The sequence below is a fragment of the Liolophura sinensis genome, chromosome 6 (assembly GCF_032854445.1).
Source record: "Liolophura sinensis isolate JHLJ2023 chromosome 6, CUHK_Ljap_v2, whole genome shotgun sequence".
Classification (NCBI taxonomy): Eukaryota; Metazoa; Mollusca; class Polyplacophora; order Chitonida; family Chitonidae; genus Liolophura; species Liolophura sinensis.
This window is the reverse complement of record NC_088300.1, coordinates 563,075-587,155: the sequence shown is the minus strand read 5'-3', so window position 1 is coordinate 587,155 and position 24,081 is coordinate 563,075. Positions and strand designations below refer to the sequence as shown.

Below are 24,081 nucleotides of genomic sequence, written 5' to 3'. Positions count from 1 at the left end.
GTATACGCCTAAACATAGATTGGTGTTGTATATGCCTAAACATAGATTGGTGTTGTACACGCCAAACATGGATTGGTGTTGTATATGCCTAAACATGGATTGGTGTTGTAGATGCCAAACATGGATTGGTGTTGTAGATGCCAAACATGGATTGGTGTTGTACACGCCAAACATGGATTGGTGTTGTATATGTCTAACCATATATTGGTGTTGTACATGCCTGAACATAGATTGGTGTTGTACACGCCTGAACATAGATTGGTGTTGTATACGCCTAAACACAGAATGGTGTTGTACACGCGAAACATAGATTGGTGTTGTACATGCCTAACATGGACTGGTGTTGTACACGCCCAAACATGGATTAGTGTTGTATACACCTAAACATGGATTGGTGTTGTACACACCTGAACATGGACCTGTGTTGTACATGCCTGAACATGGACTGGTGTTGTACACACCTAAACATGGATTGGTGTTGTACACGCCTGAACATAGATTGGTGTTGTATACACCTGAACATTGATTGGTGTTGTACACGCCTGAACATGGACCTGTGTTGTACACGCCTGAACATGGACTGGTGTTGTATACACCTAAACATGGATTGGTGTTGTACACGCCTGAACATGGACCTGTGTTGTACACACCTGAACATGGACTGGTGTTGTATACACCTAAACATGGATTGGTGTTGTACACGCCTGAACATGGACTGGTGTTGTACAAGCCTGAATATGGACTGGTGTTGTACACGCCTAAACATGGTTTGTATACGATATTAATTTACCGATCACCTATCGCACCAAGTTCCGGAGGCACAAATGACATTCCTTTTCTTCAGGAACTTCTTATGTGATCAACGTTCAACTTTCTTTACCATTTGTTTTTTCTAAATAGCTTTTTGTAAACCTTTCTTCAGATGCCCATGTTAAAATGTAATAAAAAATTGTTGTTTAACATTTCTGACAGGTCGCACCATAGAGTACCACTTTCTCTTGGGCTGTAACACCGATGGTGTCTCCTGTATTATGATGCAGCCTCACTGGAATGTCATTTAGAAAACAATGTCATTAAACAAGACACCCCACCCAATAACAGTATCTAGAGACCAGGCTCCAGGCAGATTAAGGTTTGGCCTCACACAAAGTTTGTCACATACCTGTCTGTCTTCACTGTGTTAGAGGTAACCATGCTTTTCACCTATATCATCAATTTCGTTATAAATACAGTACTTCAATCCCTGAATGTGAACATTTATTACCTACATGTATCTACACATTGCTACAGCAAGTGTAAAATGTGTCTGACCAAGTTAGTTACAAATCTCCACTTTGTTACACATAGTGTGATCCTAGAAGTGTGCCAGGCCAAACTAGTTACATTTCTTCATTCTATTACATATAATGTGATCCTAGATGTGTGCCATAACATGTTAGTTACATGTCCTCAATCTCTTACAGATAGTGTGATCTTAGAAACGTGACTGGTCAAATTAGTTACATGTCCTCAATGTGTTACTGATAGCGCAAGCCCTACAAGTGGGGAAGACCAAGATAGTTACATGTCCTCACTCTCTTACAGATAGTGTGCTCCTAGAAATGTGACTGGTCATATTAGTTACATGTCCTCACTGTGTTACTGATAGCGTGAACCCTAAAAGTGGGGCAAACCAAGATAGTTACATATCCTCACTCTCTTACGGATAGTGTGATCTTAGAAACGTGACTGGTCAAATTAGTTATATGTCCTCACTGTGTTACTGATAGCCCGAGCCCTAAAAGTGGGGAAGACCAAGATAGTTACATGTCCTCACTCTCTTACAGATAGTGTGATCCTAGAAATGTGACTGGTCAAATTAGTTACATGTCCTCACTGTGTTACTGATAGCGTGAACCCTAAAAGTGGGGCAAACCAAGATAGTTACATGTCCTCACTCTCTTACAGATAGTGTGATCCTAGAAATGTGACTGGTCATATTAGTTACATGTCCTCACTGTGTTACTGATAGCGTGAACCCTAAAAGTGGGGCAAACCAAGATAGTTACATGTCCTCACTCTCTTACAGATAGTGTGATCCTAGAAATGTGACTGGTCAAATTAGTTACATGTCCTCACTGTGTTACTGATAGCGCGAGCCCTAAAAGTGGGGCAGGCCAAGATAGTTACATGTCCTCACTCTCTTACAGATAGCGTGCTCCTAGAAGAGTGACTGATCAATTTAATTACATGTCCTCAATATGTTGCAGATAGTGTGATCCAAAAAGTGTGCCGAATCAAGTTAGTTACATGTCCTCACTCTGTTACAGACAGTGTGATCCCTAGCAGTGGGGAAGACAAACTTTGTCACATATTTTCACTTTGTTACAGCTAGTTTCATCACCCACTGTTCAACCTCCTCTTGGAGGAATAAAATCCACTGCTTGTATTAAGTTACAAAGCAAGATTTAAAACAGAATCATTGGTACAGTATTTGTTTACATGTATCTGATTTTTTCACCGTACCCTCATAATCTAGCTTACTTATGCAGTGGTTGTGACATTTCTGACAGGCCATCAAACCAATGTATATTCAAACCACTCTCATATGAGTCATCAGGAAGTGGACCTGACCATGTCACTTCTCTGTGGTGAGAGCCCTTAAAGAACCTTTAGATTTATGCTTAACCTACTCAAAAATAATTTTCTTTCACAATGACACTGTGGTTTGTGGTTCGAGGAAACATGGCAGAGAATGAAGCAAACCACACAAATTCATCATGCACCCAACAACTTCCTTGAGACAACCAAGGCCACACATCCATGTTCTACCAAACAACTGCCAGGTATCACTAGTGTTCAGGCCACACATCCACGTTCTACCACACAACTGCCAGGTATCAGTGGTGTTCCGGCCACACATCCGCGTTCTACCACACAACTGCCAGGTATCAGTGGTGTTCAGCACTATATGATGTTATCACTGACTTCATGCCACAATCTTGCAGCTCATGAACTTGAACTCATGCCAAATTCTATCATGATAAATCTGATTTATATTTGTTTCTACTACAAAGAAAAAAAAAACAAAACAAATGGATGTCAGCTCAACATGATTTACGTGGATGCCAGCTCCCTGCATGGAGCCCTGATTGCTGATGTTATATGTACACACATTGGTCAGTGTATAAATACTGTGGCGAGCATCAGCTGTAGTTTGGACTCCTCTGAGAAGCCGACGCACCTTTTGGTTTAGATTTTGCCAATTTTATAGTTAATTTTTCTCCCGGACAGTGCATATGGTCACCGTCCACCAGTTCATAATTGTCAGGCTCTTCAGCCCCTCTCTGAGACAGCCTTTTTGCGACAGTACTTTTTGGTTTGCCAACATGGTCCCCTACGTCAAACTGATAAATTAAATCTGCTTTCCTTTTCACCTCACCGCCATCATTGCGGTCGGGATCCCAGGGACTGCGAGAGCTTTCTCTCGGGCTACGCTGACTTTGCTTCCTTTTCTTGCTTTGCCTATATTCTTTATCTTTGTGTTTGTCTGAGCGATCCAGTCTCTCTGCCCGCTCCTCCCGAACGTGTGTGGCCATCTTGGGCCTTTTGGATATAGTCAACTTTATGCCCTTGGTGGGGTCACTAACTGTACTTTTCACCGTCAAGTTCATATGACTAGGGTCACTGGGGAAGTAAGGTTGTTCTTCCTCTGATTTATCCTCCGACTTCTCTGACTCTGGAGACCTTGACGACGTTTCCTCCACGTCCACATCTTGCTCCTCCTCTGCATCACTGGGGCCATCATACTCAAAGCTGGGATAATGTGCTGCCTGCCTCATCAGTGTGGGCTGCTGGCCATACTGCCGAGTTATCTCCTCTTGATGCTGCAATTCATTTCTCCTCAGTTCCTCCAGATGGCGCTTCCTCTCAGCTTCTTTGATGCGCCGAAGCTTTTCATCTTTGCGTCGCCTCTCTTCTTCCATGGCCCGGATCAGCTGTTTATGCCGTTCTATGGCAAGGAGCCTCTCTCGTTCCTCACGCTTCTTGCGTTCCTCTGCTTCCTTTATTTGTTGTATTCTCACTTGCTGCATGAAATTCTCTAGCAGATCCTCGCCAGTCTTACCGTCAATTTCTTTGTCTCGCAAACTGACCAAAGCCTCTTTCTTTGTGGGTTTGAAAACATGCTGTAAATTGAGCTTGGGCAGTCTCATGGCCAAACTGTCCCCAAAATACCCATACATGTCCTTGTAGAAATCGCACATCTTCTGCCCACGGCACGGCATCTGCTTCGCTTGTGGCAAACGCGTTTCTTCTTTGACTGAGACTTTGTCTTTCTCCTCTGCCACATCTATCACTGCATTAGGGCATGAAGATATTTTTGAACATTCACATTGAAAGTCCTTCAGCTTTTGCTTGATTAAAAACTCCACAGCCAACTGTAAATCAGATGTGTTAAACAATACAAATTAACATGGGTGTAATGAACTTAATATCCAATGTCTTGATTCTTTCTTAAAAGAAAAGAACACATTTATACAAACTATACTTTAAATAAAAGAGCTACACAAATTACATGGAATTCTATTTTAAAAGTTTTCAAAGGAGAGAAGAACGGTTTTAAACATCGCCATTTTCTACAAAATCCACAAATTCGACTGAAACTGACACTGAACTTCCCGCCATGTTTTAGGCTTATCCAGTGAAAAGCCTCCTTTCTTCCCCTTGAATATTCATTGTGATGTCAAGGTACTAAAGGTTTTACTCTTACCATATGATTAACGTGCATTTCCAGTCTCAGTTATATATGTACGCATATCGTGATTTTAATGTCTGTGAAAACAAACTCTAAAAATAGAGGGCCACATCATACCTACATTCGTGGCTGTTGATGTAAGCACAATGATGTATGAGTTCGTTTCCAAAATCTAATGTGCATTAATTTCTGTGCTCTTTCATGTGGGATACGAGTGGTTGGTGTGAATGAGATGCAGTGTCTTCAATCTGTATATTTGTCTATTTACTGTAATAGAGTATACCCCCTGTTTATGTTACAACAAGCTTACCAGTATTGCTCCGTACACTTTATGAGCATCTGCTTTGGCCAGAGCATTAGCCACTGAGCTATCTTCCATAATAGTCTCCAGATGAGGCCAGTAATTGGGTAGATGAGGTATGATAGTGTCCTCCACAACCTGAGGCAAATAATAGCACAATAACATACTGATGTGTTTTCCAGAGCTGTCACCAGATGAGGCCAGTGTTAAAATGGGTAGGTGTCCAGGTGAGGCCAGTAATTAAGTAGAGGAGGTATTTTACATGTAGTGTTCTCCGGACTCACAGACAGATGGTCATGTAAGGAGTTCTACACATCTATGCTTATTTGATCAGCATTTACCTGATTAGCATTTATCTAATCAGCATTTAAATGACTAGCATTTATCTGACCAGCATTTACCTGAGCAGCATTTACCTGAGCAGCATTTACCTGAGCAGCATTTACCTGAGCAGCATTTACCTGAGCAGTATTTACCTGAGCAGCATTTACCTGAGCAGCATTTACCTGACCAGCATTTACCTGACCAGCATTTACCTGATCAGCATTTACCTGACCAGCATTCACCTGAGCAGCATTCACCTGAGCAGCATTTACCTGAGCAGCATTTACCTGACCTGACCTGAGCAGCATTTACCTGAGCAGCATTTACCTGAGCAGCATTTACCTGACCTGACCTGAGCAGCATTTACCTGAGCAGCATTTACCTGAGCAGCATTTACCCGAGCAGCATTTACCTGACCAGCATTTACCTGACCAGCATTTACCTGATCAGCATTTACCTGACCAGCATTCACCTGACCAGCATTTACCTGAGCAGCATTTACCTGAGCAGCATTTACCTGAGCAGCATTTACCTGACCTGACCTGAGCAGCATTTACCTGAGCAGCATTTACCTGAGCAGCATTTACCTGACCTGACCTGACCAGCATTCACCTGACCAGCATTTAAATGAGCAGCATTTACCTGAGCAGCATTTACCTGACCTGACCTGAGCAGCATTTACCTGAGCAGCATTTACCTGAGCAGCATTTACCCGAGCAGCATTTACCTGACCTGACCTGAGCAGCATTTACCTGAGCAGCATTTACCTGAGCAGCATTTACGTGAAAACCCGATTTGCTGGTAAGTTTTCTCTGAAAATTACAGGCTTTAATAACGAGGTTATAGAGAAAAGCCAGCAGTGGACAAGACATACCTGAGGTCCCAGAGAGAGAAGCCCCATGACAGCCCCATAATGAGAACACGATGGTTTGGCCAGGTCATGGAGAGCATCCTTCAGCGCCTGTAGGGAGCTCTGAAATAACTGGTTAACAGGAGTCTTCCAGCGCCTTGAGAAGAGACAAATAGAGAGAAGAGAGGGCTTAGCCGGATTACAGCTAACAAATTTCAATCAATTCTGGAGGGATTTGGGTCATTTTTTAAAGCTGTCAAGAATTATTATTAATGTCTGAATCAAAATACATATGTATTATGAGATATCTTTTGAATATGAGAAATGAGCAATCTGAAGGCGTTTTTTTCAACTGCCCAATGAAGTACCTTAAAAGACCTTAAATTTGGACAAAGTTGCCCTTTTTGCCTAATTCTGAGAGTCCTGTTAATCCTGGATCGGTGTTTTCAGGTTTCTTATGATGGTCAGCTCCAAAAGTAGTATTTTAAGACACTTATTTCCCTCTAAAAAGGCACTTTCTTGGGCAAAATTTTAGGTCATTCAATGTAAATCTTGAATTTTCAAGACTGATTATCTCCCCTGAATACAACCTTCCAAGGATATGAAAGGTCAGAAAATCACATGGTAATGAGATCTTTCCTCTGTGACTGTCTGCTACAGTCTGTTAGTTGGTATACTTACTGGATGATTTGAGCGAGGAGGCGGGCGGCGTAGTCACGGATAAACCAGTGGTCATTGAGGGGGTTGATTGAGGCAGCCAGAGGTTCCAGCATACAGTATAACACAGCCTGTACTAGTAGGGTTAGCTGAAACAAAGCAGACATGTGGCCGTGCGTTCCATCAAGTTATACACTTTAGACCTATTGTGTCCAGTAAAATATCTGTAAAAGTTCAATGAATAAATACATGAAATCTCTACTTCTAAGAAAACATTAACGATTGTTAATGTTAATTCTGGTTTTGGGACAGATTAGTAGTTTCATCCATTTGTTGTGACAAACACAATTACCACACACAGGCCTCATAAACAACACTTTTGAAAAAACCTTAATGAAATCATATCATTCTGGTTTTGGGATAGATTAGCAGTTTCATCCATTAGCAGCTAAGCTGTGAACTACGCAATCAGCAAACAGTGGTCGCTGTGAGTTCAAGACCAGCTCCTGCTGCCTTCCTCTCCGGCCGTACGTGGGAAGGTCTGCCAGCAACCTGCGGATGGTTGTGGGTTTCCCCCGGCTCTGCCCGGTTTCCTCCCACCATAATGCTGGCCGCCATCGTATAAGTGAGATATTCTTGAGTACGGCGTAAAACACCAATCAAAAAAAAAAAAAAAAAATCAGAAATATCAAGCTGAACTCAGCTGGTTTCAGGGGCACACAGGCCAATAAAACAAATATTAACACTGGTCTCAGTCTCCAACTTGTGAGTGGAGGGAGAACCTCTAAGGATGTCCAATCAACACGTGAATTTCATTTACTTATATCTTTGATCGTTACTCAGTGACATTAGTCCAAACTCAAGATGAACAGGTGTAATACACTTACATAGGGTTGGGGTTCTAAATACAGGTGGGGGTTTCTGATCAGGGCCTTCACCGTATGTAAGAGTTTTGTCAGCTGTGTTATATCATAACTTATTGTCTTCACCTGGGAAAAGACAAAATATATACATATCATATAAGGTCATATCACCAAATCTAGTACTTTACTGAACAACAAATAATTTACTACAAGTACTAGATAGGAAACAGCTGAATTCAAATCTGAAATGAAGAAGACTATTTGTGGTTGTGCCTGTGGAGGTGGGGCCCTCAATCCTGGCTGGCACAGACATCTGCTGAGCATATGTTCAGAAATTATTAACCATCAGTTTTTCCTTTGGAATGAAAAATTTGAAAAAACTGAACAAATATCTACATTTAAGGGAATCCAAAAGAGGTGAAAAAAAGGTCCAGCCTGGGACAATATTTCAACAATACTTCAGGATTATTAGTAATGTATTCCAGACATCTAGCGTCTATATGATGGCACTCAGGCTAATCAGTACTGTGTACTTATCACTGGTAGGTCATGCTTTGCCAAGTCACGCTTTGGTCACAACTTTTCCCACATGTGACATACAGAAATGTGCACACCATACTGGTGGACACATATGATCTACATTAAACGTCAGACTGCATGACATGACCGTCACATGTCACCCAGGCCCAACAAACCATGAGAGTGGGTTAATCCACACATGGCCTGTCTGAGCTGGGTTTGAACTCCCACCTCTTGTCACAGCAACTGCAAGATAGGCAATTTTAATGACTCGACCGTGATCCGTTCCTAACGTCTCTCTAACAAATGAATGAGCTGGTGGGGGCTGCATGTACAATGTTACACACTATTTAAAACATGAGGCTAGAGAACAAGTCGTTTTTACTTACCCCATTAGACACAAAATTAACAAAGTAAGGCAACAAAGGTACAAGCTTGTTATTTGTTCGTAAGTCATCCAGTGCAACCTGGAAAAGAAAACTCCAACAATCATTTTCACAGTTAACTATGTGATGCAATTTAAATAGATTTACTGGTTACGTTATAAATGAATCCATGTATAATGTATGTCCATCTACTTTTAAAAGGTAGGGATATCTGTTTTTACTAATTCAATTTGCTCTTTCATATATTCAAATGGAATTTCACACCATAATCAAATAGTCATTTAACAGATTTTGTTGAACTTGTATTCACTATGGATTTTTTGCATGGTGTATTATGGTGTTCCACTGACCTTTGTATGTTCTTCATCACAACCTAGAATAGCTTTGGTAATGTTATCATAATACAGCAGCAGTTCTGGGGAGACAGCTTTGGGGCCAGGCTTGACATTTGGCTTTCCTGCAATGAATACTTTCATACTTATTTCATGTATTTCATTGGTGTGATATGTTGCATTCACAATATTTAACTTTATATTACACAGAACAGATTTTTATACTTGGAGAAAGGGGAGATAAGCTAGTTAGGTTTTTAGCAAACCTCCGCCACAAGGCCCCATGAACAACAGCAGGGTGGGCATTTACAAATTTACTGTTAAAGGCCAGGACTGAACCTACTGTAAATGCCTTTTAATTGCGGGGAATTGGTAAGAAGTCATATTCACGGGCATCAACTTTCACAGATCTTAACAGAATTTTTGGACAACTGATAAACGAAAATCAAACTTCAATACAGAAACATCAAGTAATAAAACAATTCAAGCATTCAAGTAACAATGTTATCATTTAAACTTGTTTGAACCTGTAAGATGTGACAAAAATTCTATACAATACAGTAACTTGATCAGACAAAGGAAGTCAATCCTCCTAACTGCTTACCTGCTGTGTGAGCAAATATTCACGTCACTCACTCAGGGAGAAGACGAAGGATTAAATGTGATATAAATAAATCCCACTGTTTAATTCTCATGCATCAGCAGTGTGAGTGAAACTTTGAGTGAACTGTTACAGGTTTAAGTAAATTTCTCAGAAATCATCATTATGAAAAGGAAGTTTGAAGTGCGGAAACCCCTGAGTGATGTATCGGGCCTGTCGGAAAGGTGATCTGACTGGAAGGCAAGTACAGTCAATAAAAAAACAGCCTCTCTCATTGTATGTATATGGTATAACATACACACGCCCAGTACAAATTATCAATTTGTATGTCCCTAACCACGACAATAAATCAACAACAATGTTGCAATGTGGCGATAGACGGAGCTAAGCTCCTTAAAAGAAAGCAAGATTAACTGATGATCAATTAAGCTGGATTTGTGAAAGCCTGAATACATTCTTCTTAGGTATTTCTAATTAACGTCTTTAAAAAAGTATTAGAACTGTAGTGCTTGTTAACGAATTTATGACTGTAATGCATGTGCATTAATAAATTACTTACATGATTTTTATATTCGATGGCACTTATTTTTGCATAAATGTGTTTGCCGCGAAATCCGCAAATGTTAGTACCATGCGAATAAAAAGGCATTTACAGTATGTCTTGTGTAACTTCTGGCTGGAAGTTCATTAATTTTTTTTTTCACCCAAAGCAACAAAAGAATGCATAGTAAGATAATTACATCATTAACAATAACATACACATGACCAGTATTAAACTGGAGTCTAAGGGATGTGCAATGGGTCTGCTGCTCGTCTTCTATTTTTATTTTTGTTGTAACTTCTAATGACCAAGTGACTTTTAGTACAATTCATTGGTCTTCTCCACCCAGAAAGGGCCTATCAGTTATTCTCTCTGTCATGGAGGACCTGGCCCCACCTCATGACATGACTTTAAAGAGAATGCAATGCACCAGAACGTCATATTATGATATACTGTCAGATTGTAGATATTTTCCCAAAATTTTGTGCAACTAAGTCATTACCAGGTCTATTTGTTCAGTTAGTGAGAGAAAATCTTCATTATTTGTACCACTGCCGTAGGTGGCAACAGATCAAGGCAACATATCGTAATACAATGCATTTTTTATACATGTACCTTATAATGTAAAGTAGTATCTCAACAGTACAAATATGGCAAGGACACATAAAATACACGTACAATCTGGCCACCTTTGTTTTGATCTCTTCAGGATTATATCCAAATGTTCATCACATGTAGTAAACGTAATTAACAGCTCATTCCACAATTTAACAGATAACTTCTTTAACGGACCAGGACAAACTTCGTATAATAAGGTTTTTGGCGTTCACACAATTAGGAAGATCAACTATTCGGCAGTAACCTGAGGGGTTAAGATCATTTTTTGAAAATACTCAACACTTCACTATTTTGGGTACCCAGCAATACATCCAGAAAGAGTGAAGTTGACTGAGTAAAGGGGGATGAGAAAATCGAAAGACATACATATGCCTACATGTATAGGTCTACATAAACCTACTGCTACAGAGATTCTTGTAGTTACATAAAGGACTACAAGTATATGTCACGTCGTACTTGGGTGAAACTACTTCCGGCAATTTCACCATATTTTTTTCATGCCTCTATAATTGGCCTCTGGCAATTGGTGCCAACAGACCCATAAAAACAAAAATAAAGCAAAGTCAAAAATACTCTGGGAACAGAAACCTTCAAGGGTATATATTATATCGTATTTGAAGAAATTTACTGATGTTACTATAAAGTGGACAGAGAAAAAGGTACATACATGTGTATGATATTGCCTGATTGAAATATAATGCCACAAATGTAATGTTTCTTGTACAAAAATTATTCTAACAATGTGTTTAATTGCAGGGATATCTCTCTTTAATGGCACTTGCTCACACAGGTATGCTTTAGATAAGGATTTGAAAAGTGAGATAGAGGTGTGTTCTTTAGATAAGGATTTGAAAAGTGAGATAGAGGTGTGTTCTTTTTTCAGATCAGAGGGCAACTTATTCCACTGTCTACGTTTCACCGTTGATGTGGCAAGTGTACAATCACAATTCTGATCCCTGGACTGGGCAGTACAGATGATGACACACTGCTCTAGTTACCTGTTAATCACTGTCTTACCTGGCTGGGAAGGATTCTGAGTTTGTTGAACCTGCTGTTGAGAGGCTGATGGCTTCTGCACACCTTCAACTGCCAGCCAATGAGCTGATAACATCAAAACACATACTTCAATTGCCAGAAAAGAATCTCGGGATCACAATATAAATACGGACTGGTGAGGGGTTTCAGCATTGTAATCATTTGTGTACTAGCTAGCATTTTGGTTTGTTTCCTTATCTGTTTATTATTCTACACACACTTGAGAAGTGAATAATTAATGAATACCATCTCTCCCACATATGCACATACATTAAAACTCTTATTCAATCACATAAACAGTACTTCTATCTTATATTTATTACAGAGTTAGAACATACAAATTCTGCACATGGGGCCATGGAAAACTGCTTGACTCAAAGAAAAAAAAACCCCAAAAAACTCACACTTAATAGAGGTGTTTCCCATATTTTTTGGCACATAACTATTTGTGGCCATGTTGGAGAAGTTCACCTCCAGATCTTCCACAAAATGGATTTCTCCTTCACGGGTCTGCTGAAATGACTGGGGATCCAGCGAACCATGTCCAAACACAGGCTGAAATGCGAACCAGTTTAGCAATACATTAGTCTAAGGGCAACAGAGAAAACCTGACATTTTGATCCACCTATCTCGCTCAAATGATGCTTCTAAATAAGGACATTTACAGAATATAAACCTGTCAAATGATAATCAGATTGTCTTAGTCTGCCTAACTGGTGTATTTAATCTTTAAACAGTTTTCAACATGTCAAACTTTAGCTAACCTAAGTAACTGTGAATAGCTATTGCTAATGACACGTGCACTTGCACATCAAGTGCAAGTGTCATTAGCATTAACTACCACTAATATCTGTCCCAAATTTTAGAAAAAATATTGTACATACATATTCCTGAACCAGGGTTTATGAAGTGATAATATTCAACCCAGATCTACCGGTGAGGTCCAATCTATCCCACACTCCCTGGACCAATGCCGTAATCTTGTCCATTTCCTTCAAACAAAACTTTCCTTAACTCATACAATTTTACCCAATGGTGAAGACAATGAAGAAACCTAAGTCCTGTGATTTCACTAAGAAATAAACAGGCTAGTGACCAATAAAGTCCTAAAGACAAATCGTCAGAACCTGGAGGCTAAAACAAAGCCTTGCTGACAAGGAGTTACTCAACAATATCTTATGTCCATACTGTACCCAGCCAAAGTGTATGGTGGAAAGTTACCTGGACATCCATGTTTCTGAGTGCTTTATTTATATCTTCTGTGGTCATTCGTCGGCGTCTGGAGTGACGCATGAACTGAGCACCAACCTATTATAATACATAGTAAAGAAACAACTAATATAAATGTTCATTTTTGCATAACCAGTCAGCATGAACAATTTATCACTCCATTCCAAAACCATACATTACTGAACTTCTGATTTCCTTTAAATTTGTGTCTGTTTACTTTCTTCACTTTAATATGGCTTTATGGATGACTTTGATCGACATGCAATCTGGACAGCCAAACGTTCATCATATTTTTATTTCCGGATGCACCAATGGCAAGAGGGTACCTCACGCATGACAGCCCAATCCAATAAAAGAATATGAACACAAGGTTGACCAGTCCTGGGCTTGCCCCTTTTAATGCTGAGCACATAGCGAGAAACATTTAAAAAGTCTTTGGCATGAGCCAAGTCAGGATGGATCCAGGCCATGTTAGGCATCTCTAGTTTGTGCAGAAAGCATGGTGTTATAAATTTAATTTCTTACAGTTGTTGCTCTGACTTACCTGAGCAATTGCTCGTAGCCTATAGCTGACATCCTGCCCCAGCATCCCAGCCACATCATCTGGGATCTCCGCATGTCCTGCACACTCACCATATACTCTAATACTCTCCCTTGTCAGGATGGCATAATGCTTCTCATCGCTAAATTTTTTCTCATCAGCCATTTTGAATATGGCTTTCTGCTAGTTTCAGTCACATCTACTAAGTGTAGAGCTGCCTCATATCCTGAAAGTCATCAGACAAAATCTAGTTACCTCCAGGTAAGAGAATCTTTTCCACCAAAGTCAGCTCTGTAAAAAGCTATTCTATTCATTCTAAATTTGGGACACCTGGTCTGCTCATTTTAGCCAATATATGCATAATTCTAGCAGGAATATTGAGTTTCTTTTTTACTCACATGGTTATACCATCTAATTAACAACATACTCATATCTTTACTTTTCCAAAATGCTGGTAACACTACTAATATCTGTCCCAATTTTAGAAAAAAATATTGTACATACACATTCCTAAACCAGGGTTTGCAGCAGAGACTTGTGACATCGAAATCATGATATTACAACACAAGACATTCTATCCTATTCCACACTATACATGTACTTAACCTGTAATCTTCTTGATAGTATTAACACTTTCCACTGTGATAAATGTTTAACATCACATTTAATATTATTTAACTAACTTAGAGCATTAGTCCTGATTGCCTCTCTCTCAATATTTGGTAGTTGCCAATAGTTGGAGTAATATGTTTTTGCATTTACAGCAAAGGTCCTAAAATTTCACTCACATAAATGTACTTTACAGGCAAATAAATGTCACAAAATATTACTTTTTGTGCTGAAACTTACATTTTCATCATTCCTTCCTTAGAAACAAACCTTAGACTCTTTTTAAAATCACTTTAACTCTAAGAGTCAGAAAAACCGCAAAACTCAGGCATTTGTCACGGTTCTCCTTAGAAAGTACGCAAAAATGCATGTCATAATTTCCTCATCTTCATACTTTACCAGCCCACCAGCCTTGAAAATCATTATTCCATGTTAAACAAAAACTATCAGTAATCGTGGCTGCAGCGAGAGTAAACAATGTCACCTTCGGTGCTGTTTGTGGAGAATTTCCAGCAAAACCTCTTATCTACCACCCCAACATTTATATCATACATGGCATTTTGAGGTCTAGCAGTCCTTCAATATTTCACAGAAACAGACATGACATACTTGGCGAAGAATAAACTTCAGGTGTGGATTAATGTCATAAATGCAATCAAAGCAAGGGCGTCACATGGAATTGTTTACAATAGGGTGGTTGAGATGTGAGCTCTGGCACCACAGCAAGAAAAAAGCTAAATACAAGAACGTATGATCCATTAGTAACTACTAAATATCAGAGCCGTGTGGGAGGCATGTAGGGCTATCAAGATATCTAGGTTTAAAGAGCTAACTAACTGGTTAAGAACTGGTTCATTTATGGATTGTTACTGTTCTAAGTATTATTGTTAGTTCCTGCAAGATTGGAAAGATCATGCAGAAAAGAATTATTTTTCCTCGGTCACTTTACCAGAGCCCATAAGAATTACAAAGTCAAAAATATGTTTCACCAACGCTTGCTTGCCAGGAAACAGTCATTTTGTTGTTTTGAACGACTAAAACCTGCACATAAAACATAAGCAGGGACAAGTGTAAGGGTAGAATAAACAACAAATCCCTGGACGATAAATAATAAGGTTTTGAATGTGAACGAAAGAGAACAGTTGACATATCACGCTTTCTGTGATCGTTGTTGTTGTTGTCAGTGTTGTTCTACCATGCCTGTCAACTTCGTTTTACTGCTGTGTATCACCATCTGTAAGCACACATACTCACCAGGTACGTCTTTGGGCGGTTCTTAAGAGTCAAGAAATCATCTCTGATTACCCAGAAGATTCCAGCACTGTTTGGAATCATTAAAAACAGCCATTTTGACACCAAAACAATTTTAACCGGGACGATGGAGGCTGACTGAGAGCACTTCCTGTTGCCAGAACGAGGCTGAGAATGGGGAGGGGGATTTCGTCTGCACGCCGAGAAGTAGGACAAAAACTGTTTATAGATATACCCGTCAGTCACTAGCTAACTTACACACGTGGAAAAATAACCACACGCGTGCAGGGACTAGGCCATATGCAGTGAAAGGTTTTTGACCAAGCGTCTGATAATGTTGTGACGGAATAATTTGAGTGTGAAGGGTGAAATCTCAGCTGAAGCCGTCTCGTCAGTCTAAGGTACGTTGTAAACAATCTCATGCGGAGTGAAGGTTAAAATGTGTGCCTTTGGCAATACTTAAAGTAGTTACGGAGAAGACAGTCCACTGGATTTTCAGAGATATCTTGTACTGTTTATGTGAATTAACAAATATATTATGACAAAATAAGTTACACATGGAATATGTTCATGTGAAAACCTGCATGTGCTTTTAGTTATAATTGCAATGAACATAATAGCACGTGACTCAAACACATGTAGATGTTATGCGGATTTTGATGAGTTAAGAGAGGTGCTGATGTGGTTGGTAAACATGATGTCCTTTTACATCAAATAGCATGGTTCAGTGACCTTGACACACTTTGCTGCCTGCATCGTCAGGCTCAGATCGGGCACACACACTGTCAGATACAGCTGATTTTGTAGGCCCATTTATGCAGCTGAAGATATTGCATGGTAGATCAGGATGAATGCCTGTCTCAAACACAAAGTTTTATCATGACATGCAGTAGGGCCTACTCAAAGTTATGAATGAATTTAAAATAGACTTGTTAAACTTTTAAAAATGAATATCTTAATGTTAGTTGCACTGTAGTAGATATGATACGGCTCATACTGCCTCTGCCCAGTATGAACCCACCCATGAAGTCATTGTGCAAGAGTGAAATGTAATGTACATTTTCTCATTTTTTCCTGGTGAATGAGTAGTACTAGAATAATGGCATTTAAGTTAAAGTCTTACAAGTTGTGTGCATGCATGACTGATGATGTTACTGTATTTTACTCAAGGTTTAGCATTTTGTAAGTCACACCTTTTGCTAGATACTGATGGATTCATGGGAGGTTTTTGTATTGTTTGATTAATTTCTTATCGGAAAAACTAGTGTTGGCATCGAAAGTTTCATTTAAAGGCTATACTGTATTTCTTTTCCTTGCTGTCTGAACACAGCTATAGGGCCATTGACACTGTCGACCCTTTTCTAACACAGCAGCCTTGCTTATGTTTATCCAGCTATGCATACAAAGCAATGGCTTGGATTTTTAGGCCTGTAATAATTTAGTCAAGACCTGAAGTTCTATTTGTACTTGAGGTGTCAAATGTTACCTGCATGTGGTTAAAATTAGATTTCTTTCTTCTTCTTTTTTTTTCGCAATATTAACAGGTGTACACACAGGTAAATGTATGTATTACTTAAATTTGAGAGAATTGCAAACATGTACATGTACATTGTGACGGTTTTACTGAAACTGGTTTATAGGTCATCTTGTTCCAGCATGCCTATCTTTCATATGTGTGTGGAAGTTTCTTTGAAATACATGTGAAGTGTGTGACAAGAGCAGAGTTTAGGAGAGGTCAGGGAGAGGTCATTGGGACAGCTGTGTGTTGGTAAACATGTACAGGCTGTGATAATAATTAAAGTACATAGTATGCAGGGTTTACCAGAGGTATTCCCTCTTGAGGTGTTGTGGTTCTGATGTGGCTGAAATACTGCCTTCATTCTTTCTGAAGTGCTGTTAATTCATGGTAGCCGTGTGTCCGAAATATAGCGAACTTGGGGATGACAATAGGATCCTCACCCTTAGGTGTGAGCAGTAGCTTGAATAGGACCATTTCAGTACAAGGTTCCAGTCGAGTTAATGTGAACACTGGGTCTACTGGTCATAGCAGGGTTCTGTGCTATGTGACAGTTGTTATTTGTACATATAGGTGTTAACATCAGTTGAAATATGGAAACAGTTTTCTTCAGGCGTACTCGCATCTATTTTGTAAAAGACTAATATGAAAAGCCTTTAAAATTAAAAAAACATGTGCATGTAATTATGTTCATGTCCATTTTATGTTAACTTTGTAACATTACATGTATTTACTGACAATGTAAAAGTTTTGACCCACAGAAACGTGAAACAGCCAACATGTTGTGGGATTTTTAGTGGCAACAAGGCGCTCAATAAATCGCTGTCTGTTTCTTGTTTGGCCAGATGATGTCAACTTTTTGTGATGACTGCTTGCACTGGTTGAATCAAAACTTACAAAAAATACATGTACATATACAGCTAAAATACCATAGCTGATTATTGTTTTTCCCTCTCGCCCACTATATTGCAAACCTGTATTGTAGTATTATCTGTCAACAATGGCCATGCCCACCCTGTGACTATCTCTGTTATTGAAGAGCTGATTGAACTATCCCAGCAGTAGCTATTAGGGAAGCACCTGGCTCAGGCTGACCTCCCAGCTGTTACAGACTGACCTCTCACCCCTGACCCCCGGCTGTAACTCTCAGCACATGTGGACTGTAATGAGTTAACTACATAGATATATGTACAGTACCAGTCTACAATTGACTTACTTTGTTGGACATCTCACAGCCTTAACTTGTGAGTACCAATTTGGTTATGTTTTAGTCTGAACTGCCACATGTAGTTGTGTGCACTCTCAGTACAGCCATAGTTATACATGAAGGCCTCTTACTCTACCATTTGTCTCTTGGTGAACATGGGATAAGGTTCAGGTTATTTCAGGGATATTGAAATGACATTATGTATGTAAGCTGTGTGTACTGGCCTCAGTAATAATCTCACAATAAATGTGCACATGCTGTACAGGTTTAGTGAACTAAAGGGAACTTACCCATGGAAAGGGTTTCAGGTATGTGATCATAACGATTTACAGTGCAATATTTATTTTATTTATTTAACCAGAATACAGGATAAATTGTGGGGGAGTATTATAGTGGTAAATGTGTTTTATGAAAACAGCAGTAGTGACCTAGGTTTATTATTGGTCTGACCAGTCCATCTTTTTGTATGGGGATACACCTAATTTACATAAGAAATAGTTTGTATCAATGTACACATAGTCTCACAGAAAAATACCTTTGGAGAAATACTGTAAATAATATGAAATGTTACCCACAAAGGAGCATTTTTAATCGCAAATATGTGAATGTCAGAAAATATTACTTCTTGTGCTGAAACTTACATTTTTCCAGTACTTTGGAAGTTGCCCTACACGTACCTTCCCAGCAAACCTCAAAACACTTTACCATGATTACACAATGCAACTGATGTGATCAAGCAAAATAAGGAGTTTTCAGGACATGGTCAAAATTTTATATCATTGACCGTGTTTCTTTTTTGTTAATACTGGTCCCAAAAACATACCTGTGGATGTTGAAGTTGAGTTATCATTTTGTACCTAAAAGGGACTTCATTTGCTCTTATAATGGCCAAGTTTCCCCAAGAGACATAAGGTGTACACCTCAGAGTGAGGTATGGAGGAGTTGTACACCCTGTTTGTAGTATCTGAGGTATACTGTATCTCAAGTACACCCCAGGCATATTCCTCAGCCACACCTCAGGAACTTTGAGTTGTTTATGAATGTGAGATAGTGTACCTCAATGAAATTACAGATGTTCTTGTGCAAAAAAAAAATGTTTACTATATACATGTAAGTTACAATCAGGTACATCTACCTTGCCTAGAAACATTCCCTCAGGCGCCATATTTTTTGACCTAATCTTTCCAGGATACACCTCGGTAATAGATGTACTTGAGATCTTAATTTGCATAATTGTCAGTACCGCAGATACACATTCAATTCAGTACACCTCAAGTATACCTCCAGTACACCTTATAACGGTAAGGGTTAGCTTAATTAGACTTTAAACACACTGCTAGCTGTAAAGTGGTAGTATCGGTAGAATGGAGACTACATTACATATAGGTCTAGGGGCCTGTGGCTTGCTGCTACTGTACATGGATAAGCGAGTTTGCTTACTGTAAATGGTCATTAAATAAGCAATATACTAGAATATACAATATACAAGTTTCTCTTCAAGTATAAACATTTTAGTGATACTATTCAGAGTAGGCATGGATTGAGTAACACAGAATCTGGAGATGACTGTTTTTTTATACATTGTGCTTGTGTAATACAAAGAAGTGTGCCTGTATAGAGACTGCTTGTTGTATAATGATGATGGGAAACTTGAGGAGCTGCACACCCAAATGTCAAAACTCTCCCGTTAGGGGGCTGTCTCTTCCCCTCAGCAACATACAGAGGTCATGTGATACCAGACTTGTTTGTTTCAGAATGACTTGCTCTAATTGTTAATTGTGCCATTTCATTTGACAAAGAAGAGTGTTATTTATACATGTTTAGATCTTATAGACTGTTATAACACTCATTTCCCTCACCATGCAAACCTGTTTTTATTTTGGCTGTGTACCAAAATGGGTACGTACCCCATCAGACATAGAACAGATGGGATGACGCCATTGAACTGGGTGCTTTACTGAAGACTACATCTTCAGATTTAATCTCCCAGCATGACAAGTATCTGTGAAGTTATCATAATATTTCAGAAATGTGCGCAAATAACTGTAACAGTATGCAGAAAATGCACCTGTAGTATGTGACTTCTGACAGTTTATTTATTTGTTGATTGTTGTTTTATGCCCCAAGTTAAGTTTTCACACTTTAATGGCAAGCACCAAACCACGCTAGATTGAAAGTTGTTGCTATGGTTACTAGTTTTCTATAGTTGTGTACAAACAGAACAGATGTTGCATTATAGTCTTCCAGTAGTAAGATTCTGATATCAAAACATGATGGTCCTTCACATTTCCTCCGGTTAGAGATTAGAAAAACCTATTTACTACCCTAAATAGTTTAGGATTCCATGATTATATTGCAGTGATCAGAAAGATAGCCTGTGGAGTCATCAAGGCTTGTTGAAAATGCATGTACTCCACATTTGATATATTTGATCTATTGATACAGTGTATAATCGGTTATATTCCTGCTATGTGTAGATTGTGCTCTATGTTTTCCATGTGAGATGTGTGGCTTAGTGGTTAAGGTGCTTGGCTTTCAACTGCTAGAACACTCAAGGCACAGATTCAAGCTCAATCTTGGATAAGGACTTAGAACTTTTCCCCACTCTCATGGTTTGTGGGCTTCAGTGATGCTAATACATCCACCATTTGCTTGTCAAAAATCATTTGTTTCCACTATTATGGTGTGCACATCTGGTTGTCAGTAATTTGGCAGAGGTCAGTGGTTTGCTCCGGGCACTTTGGTTTCCTACACTCATAAAACTGACACATCATGTACATGTAAGTAAAAAATTCTCTGGTGTTGAGCAACAATCAGACAATCAGCCCAATGTGTAATGGTTTCTTTTTTTCTTTCCTAAAATCCTTTTTTCAGACCTGACTTTGGCAGGTGCTATTTTAGGCACCGTTGTAAATGGTTGATGCATGTGTTCAGTGCAACAGTTGTATGATCAAGTTTGATTAATGGCTATGTGAAGCAGTTAAAACAATCCAACTGGAGCTACTCATGTGGAATCACCCTCATTTGGTGACGGCACTTATTGCCTGAGATAATATCCAAACAGTTTGAAGTTCAAAGTTAATAACAGCAGTGCCTATCTGTATACTCTGATTAGATGTAGTTGTCAAAGTTTGTATATACATGTATATATGTCATTTGAAGATTTTCATTGTCACTTGTGCCGGAGGTTGCAGAAGGTTAAATGCCTGTTTCATGCTCTGTTCATGCAGATGTGTGTTGTTTTGCCATGAAGTCATTGCCTGTAAATAGATTAACCTATGGGCTAGCTAATTGGGAAATGAAATGTATTTCAGGTACATCTGCCATATTTTTTCAGATTCTGCTACACGTTAGCACTGCAAAGGGTAGTGGACCTCACTTACCAACATGTTACGGCTGCAAAACCGCATGTCGCAGCTGTGTACCACAGCAAGGTCACAGCTGCCGAGTGGTCCACAGGTCCCCAAAAACCATGGCTATAGGTTACCTAGCAACTTGCAGAGTTATTCCACGACTGCAAAGGATGTCCCGTCCACAAAGCAAGAACCGATCAAAAAACTCCTCGTTGCCAATAGAGGTTTGTGGTGTAGTTTTCAATATTCAGCATGATAACAAAACACTGTAATTTTCTTGATTTATCAGAGGTTTTAAGGGCTTAGTGTCAATTGGCAGGTGTTACTGGTAATTTAATTATCTAGAACACAGAAAAAAGTGGACGGTTCAAGTTATTATTAAGATACTGTACATGTAGGTCTACGGTGAATTTTGTGAAATGTTTATTTTTGCCAAAACCAGTAATATTCAGCTGCACACCTGACTATTTTTGTTTATTCAGGTGAAATTGCAATCCGAGTGTTCCGAGCATGTACAGAGATGAACATTCGAACGGTTGCCATCTACTCTGAACAGGACACAATGCACATGCACCGACAGAAGGCAGACGAGTCCTACTTGATAGGGAAAGGTTTAGCTCCAGTACAGGCATACCTCAATATACCTGAAATTATACAAATAGCACAGGTAAGCCTCAGCACTTTGGATGCAATACCAATGATGTCAGTTTGTGTTTTCACAAGTAGATCAACCCGCTTCGGTGGGCTAATGGTTACAGAGATCACCTTGAATTTGGGAGACCTGGGATCTAAGCCAGGTCAGGTGATACCAGATACTTTAAAAATGGTATTTATTGTTGCCTGGCTTGAGAGGAAAGAACAAGGAAACAGGACTGATTTGCCCACTGTCAGTATAATGTGACTGAGTGGGGTGTCATGTCTGGTTTCTGGCATGTTACATGTACTTCAGTGACTGCAGCCCTTTGTGGCATGGACTGAAGACAAGAAGACATGGCATATGTACACACACCGAATGACTCCTCATATCAGTGAAAAATTGTTAGGTATGACATAAAAACCAGTAGATGAATACATACTTACTTCAAGTGAACTAATTAATAAAGTAGTATTACAGAAATGTTCCAAAAATATTTTTAAAATTTTGCTCCTCTTATCAACAAAATAAATAGCAAAAAATCATCAGTACCTAGGTTCTTATTTTGTGATGCCATTTTGCCATGTTATAGCATCACCATCTAGAGTGACGTCACAAAACCTAGGAGCTCTCCCGTACCATTGATCTTAAACAATGAGAAAATACAAAGTGAAACGCCTGATACCCAGCCAGAGAGTATCAATTCTGTTTGGCGTTCAAAGGGCTGATGTTTCTTTCAGTCTGTCGCTCAGTGAGGGTGATGTTTGTGGACACAGGCATCGTGTTTTAGCGGCCCTGCTTGTCCTCGCCATTTGTGGGTGTGAGCATTAGACCTAGCTGGCTATATAGACTTTGGGAATTTACTGAACATAGCAGGGCCTTCTGACTAATAACAGACTCTTTCTCATTCAGATTTTGGGAAGATATTTTTGTAATAAATTTTACTTTGCCAAGGAAAAATAATGCAAAATCTCAGTATTTTTTTCAAGCAATTACTCTTACGAGGCGGTTTTCTTGCCAGCTCACCCTGACAAGTTACTGCAGTATCCTGCCCAACATGTACGCATTGTGACACAAGCAGTCTTTATCAGTTCCCTACTAAATGTGTGGTTCAAAATGCGTCAGTTTAACACTTGAACTAACTGGAAAATCCAATTTATTGCATTAATATCTGTTTATCCACTGTAAGAAACCACTCTGACAATCAAGTGCTAATCAGGAAAGAGCAAGTAGCAAGGTTTTTTGATAACATGACACTTTCAGCACTAGTGATTGGCCAAGTTCATATCTGTGATGAGTGAATTGTAAGTTTTAACAGCTACTTTCTCTGCCATTCTAGTCTTATCTGTGATGAGTGAATTGTAAGTTTTAACAGCTACTTTCTCTGCCATTCTAGTCCTATCTATGATGAGTGGATAGTAAGTTTTAACAGCTACATGTACTTTCTCTGCCATTCTAGTCCTATGTGTGATGAGTGGATTGTAAGTTTTAACAGCTACTTTCTCTGCCATTCTAGTCCTATGTGTGATGAGTTGATTGTAAGTGTTAACAGCTACTTTCTCTGCCATTCTAGTCCTATCTGTGATGAGTTGATTGTAAGTTTTAACAGCTACTTTCTCTGCCATTCTAGTCCTATGTGTGATGAGTGGATTGTAAGTGTTAACAGCTACTTTCTCTGCCATTCTAGTCTTGTCTGTGATGAGTGGATTGTAAGTTTTAACAGCTACTTTCTCTGCCATTGTAGTCGTATCTGTGATGAGTGGATTGTAAGTTTTAACAGCTACTTTCTCTGCCATTCTAGTCCTATCTGTGATGAGTGGATTGTAAGTTTTAACAGCTACTTTCTCTGCCATTCTAGTCCTATCTGTGATGAGTGGATTGTAAGTTTCAACAGCTACTTTCTCTGCCATTCTAGTCCTATCTGTGATGAGTTGATTGTAAGTTTCAACAGCTACTTTCTCTGCCATTCTAGTCCTAT

General features: G+C 39.3%; 2 protein-coding genes across 2 annotated transcripts in view; one reads left to right on the top strand and one right to left on the bottom strand.

The window, feature by feature from the left end:
• Positions 1–3,012: 3,012 nt before the first annotated feature.
• On the bottom strand, positions 3,013–15,526 carry LOC135466708 (TAF6-like RNA polymerase II p300/CBP-associated factor-associated factor 65 kDa subunit 6L). The gene is made up of 12 exons (XM_064744358.1): positions 15,397–15,526; positions 13,537–13,759; positions 12,984–13,070; positions 12,167–12,317; positions 11,745–11,828; positions 8,986–9,092; positions 8,639–8,716; positions 7,755–7,856; positions 6,892–7,016; positions 6,235–6,367; positions 5,046–5,174; positions 3,013–4,418 (listed from the first exon to the last, which is right to left on the bottom strand). The coding sequence occupies exons 2-12, from the start codon at positions 13,696–13,698 to the stop codon at positions 3,186–3,188; spliced, it is 2,391 nt and encodes a 796-aa protein (XP_064600428.1). The 5' UTR covers positions 13,699–13,759; positions 15,397–15,526; the 3' UTR covers positions 3,013–3,185.
• An 80-nt stretch (positions 15,527–15,606) lies between these two features.
• LOC135469360 (pyruvate carboxylase, mitochondrial-like) overlaps positions 15,607–24,081 on the top strand; it is a 34,144-nt gene continuing 25,669 nt past the window's right edge. Inside the window, exons 1-3 of the mRNA XM_064747991.1 lie at positions 15,607–15,794; positions 21,454–21,693; positions 21,952–22,136. Of these exons, the coding sequence (XP_064604061.1) occupies positions 21,504–21,693; positions 21,952–22,136 (375 nt within the window). The 5' untranslated portion in view covers positions 15,607–15,794; positions 21,454–21,503. The remainder of the gene's footprint in view (positions 15,795–21,453; positions 21,694–21,951; positions 22,137–24,081) is intronic.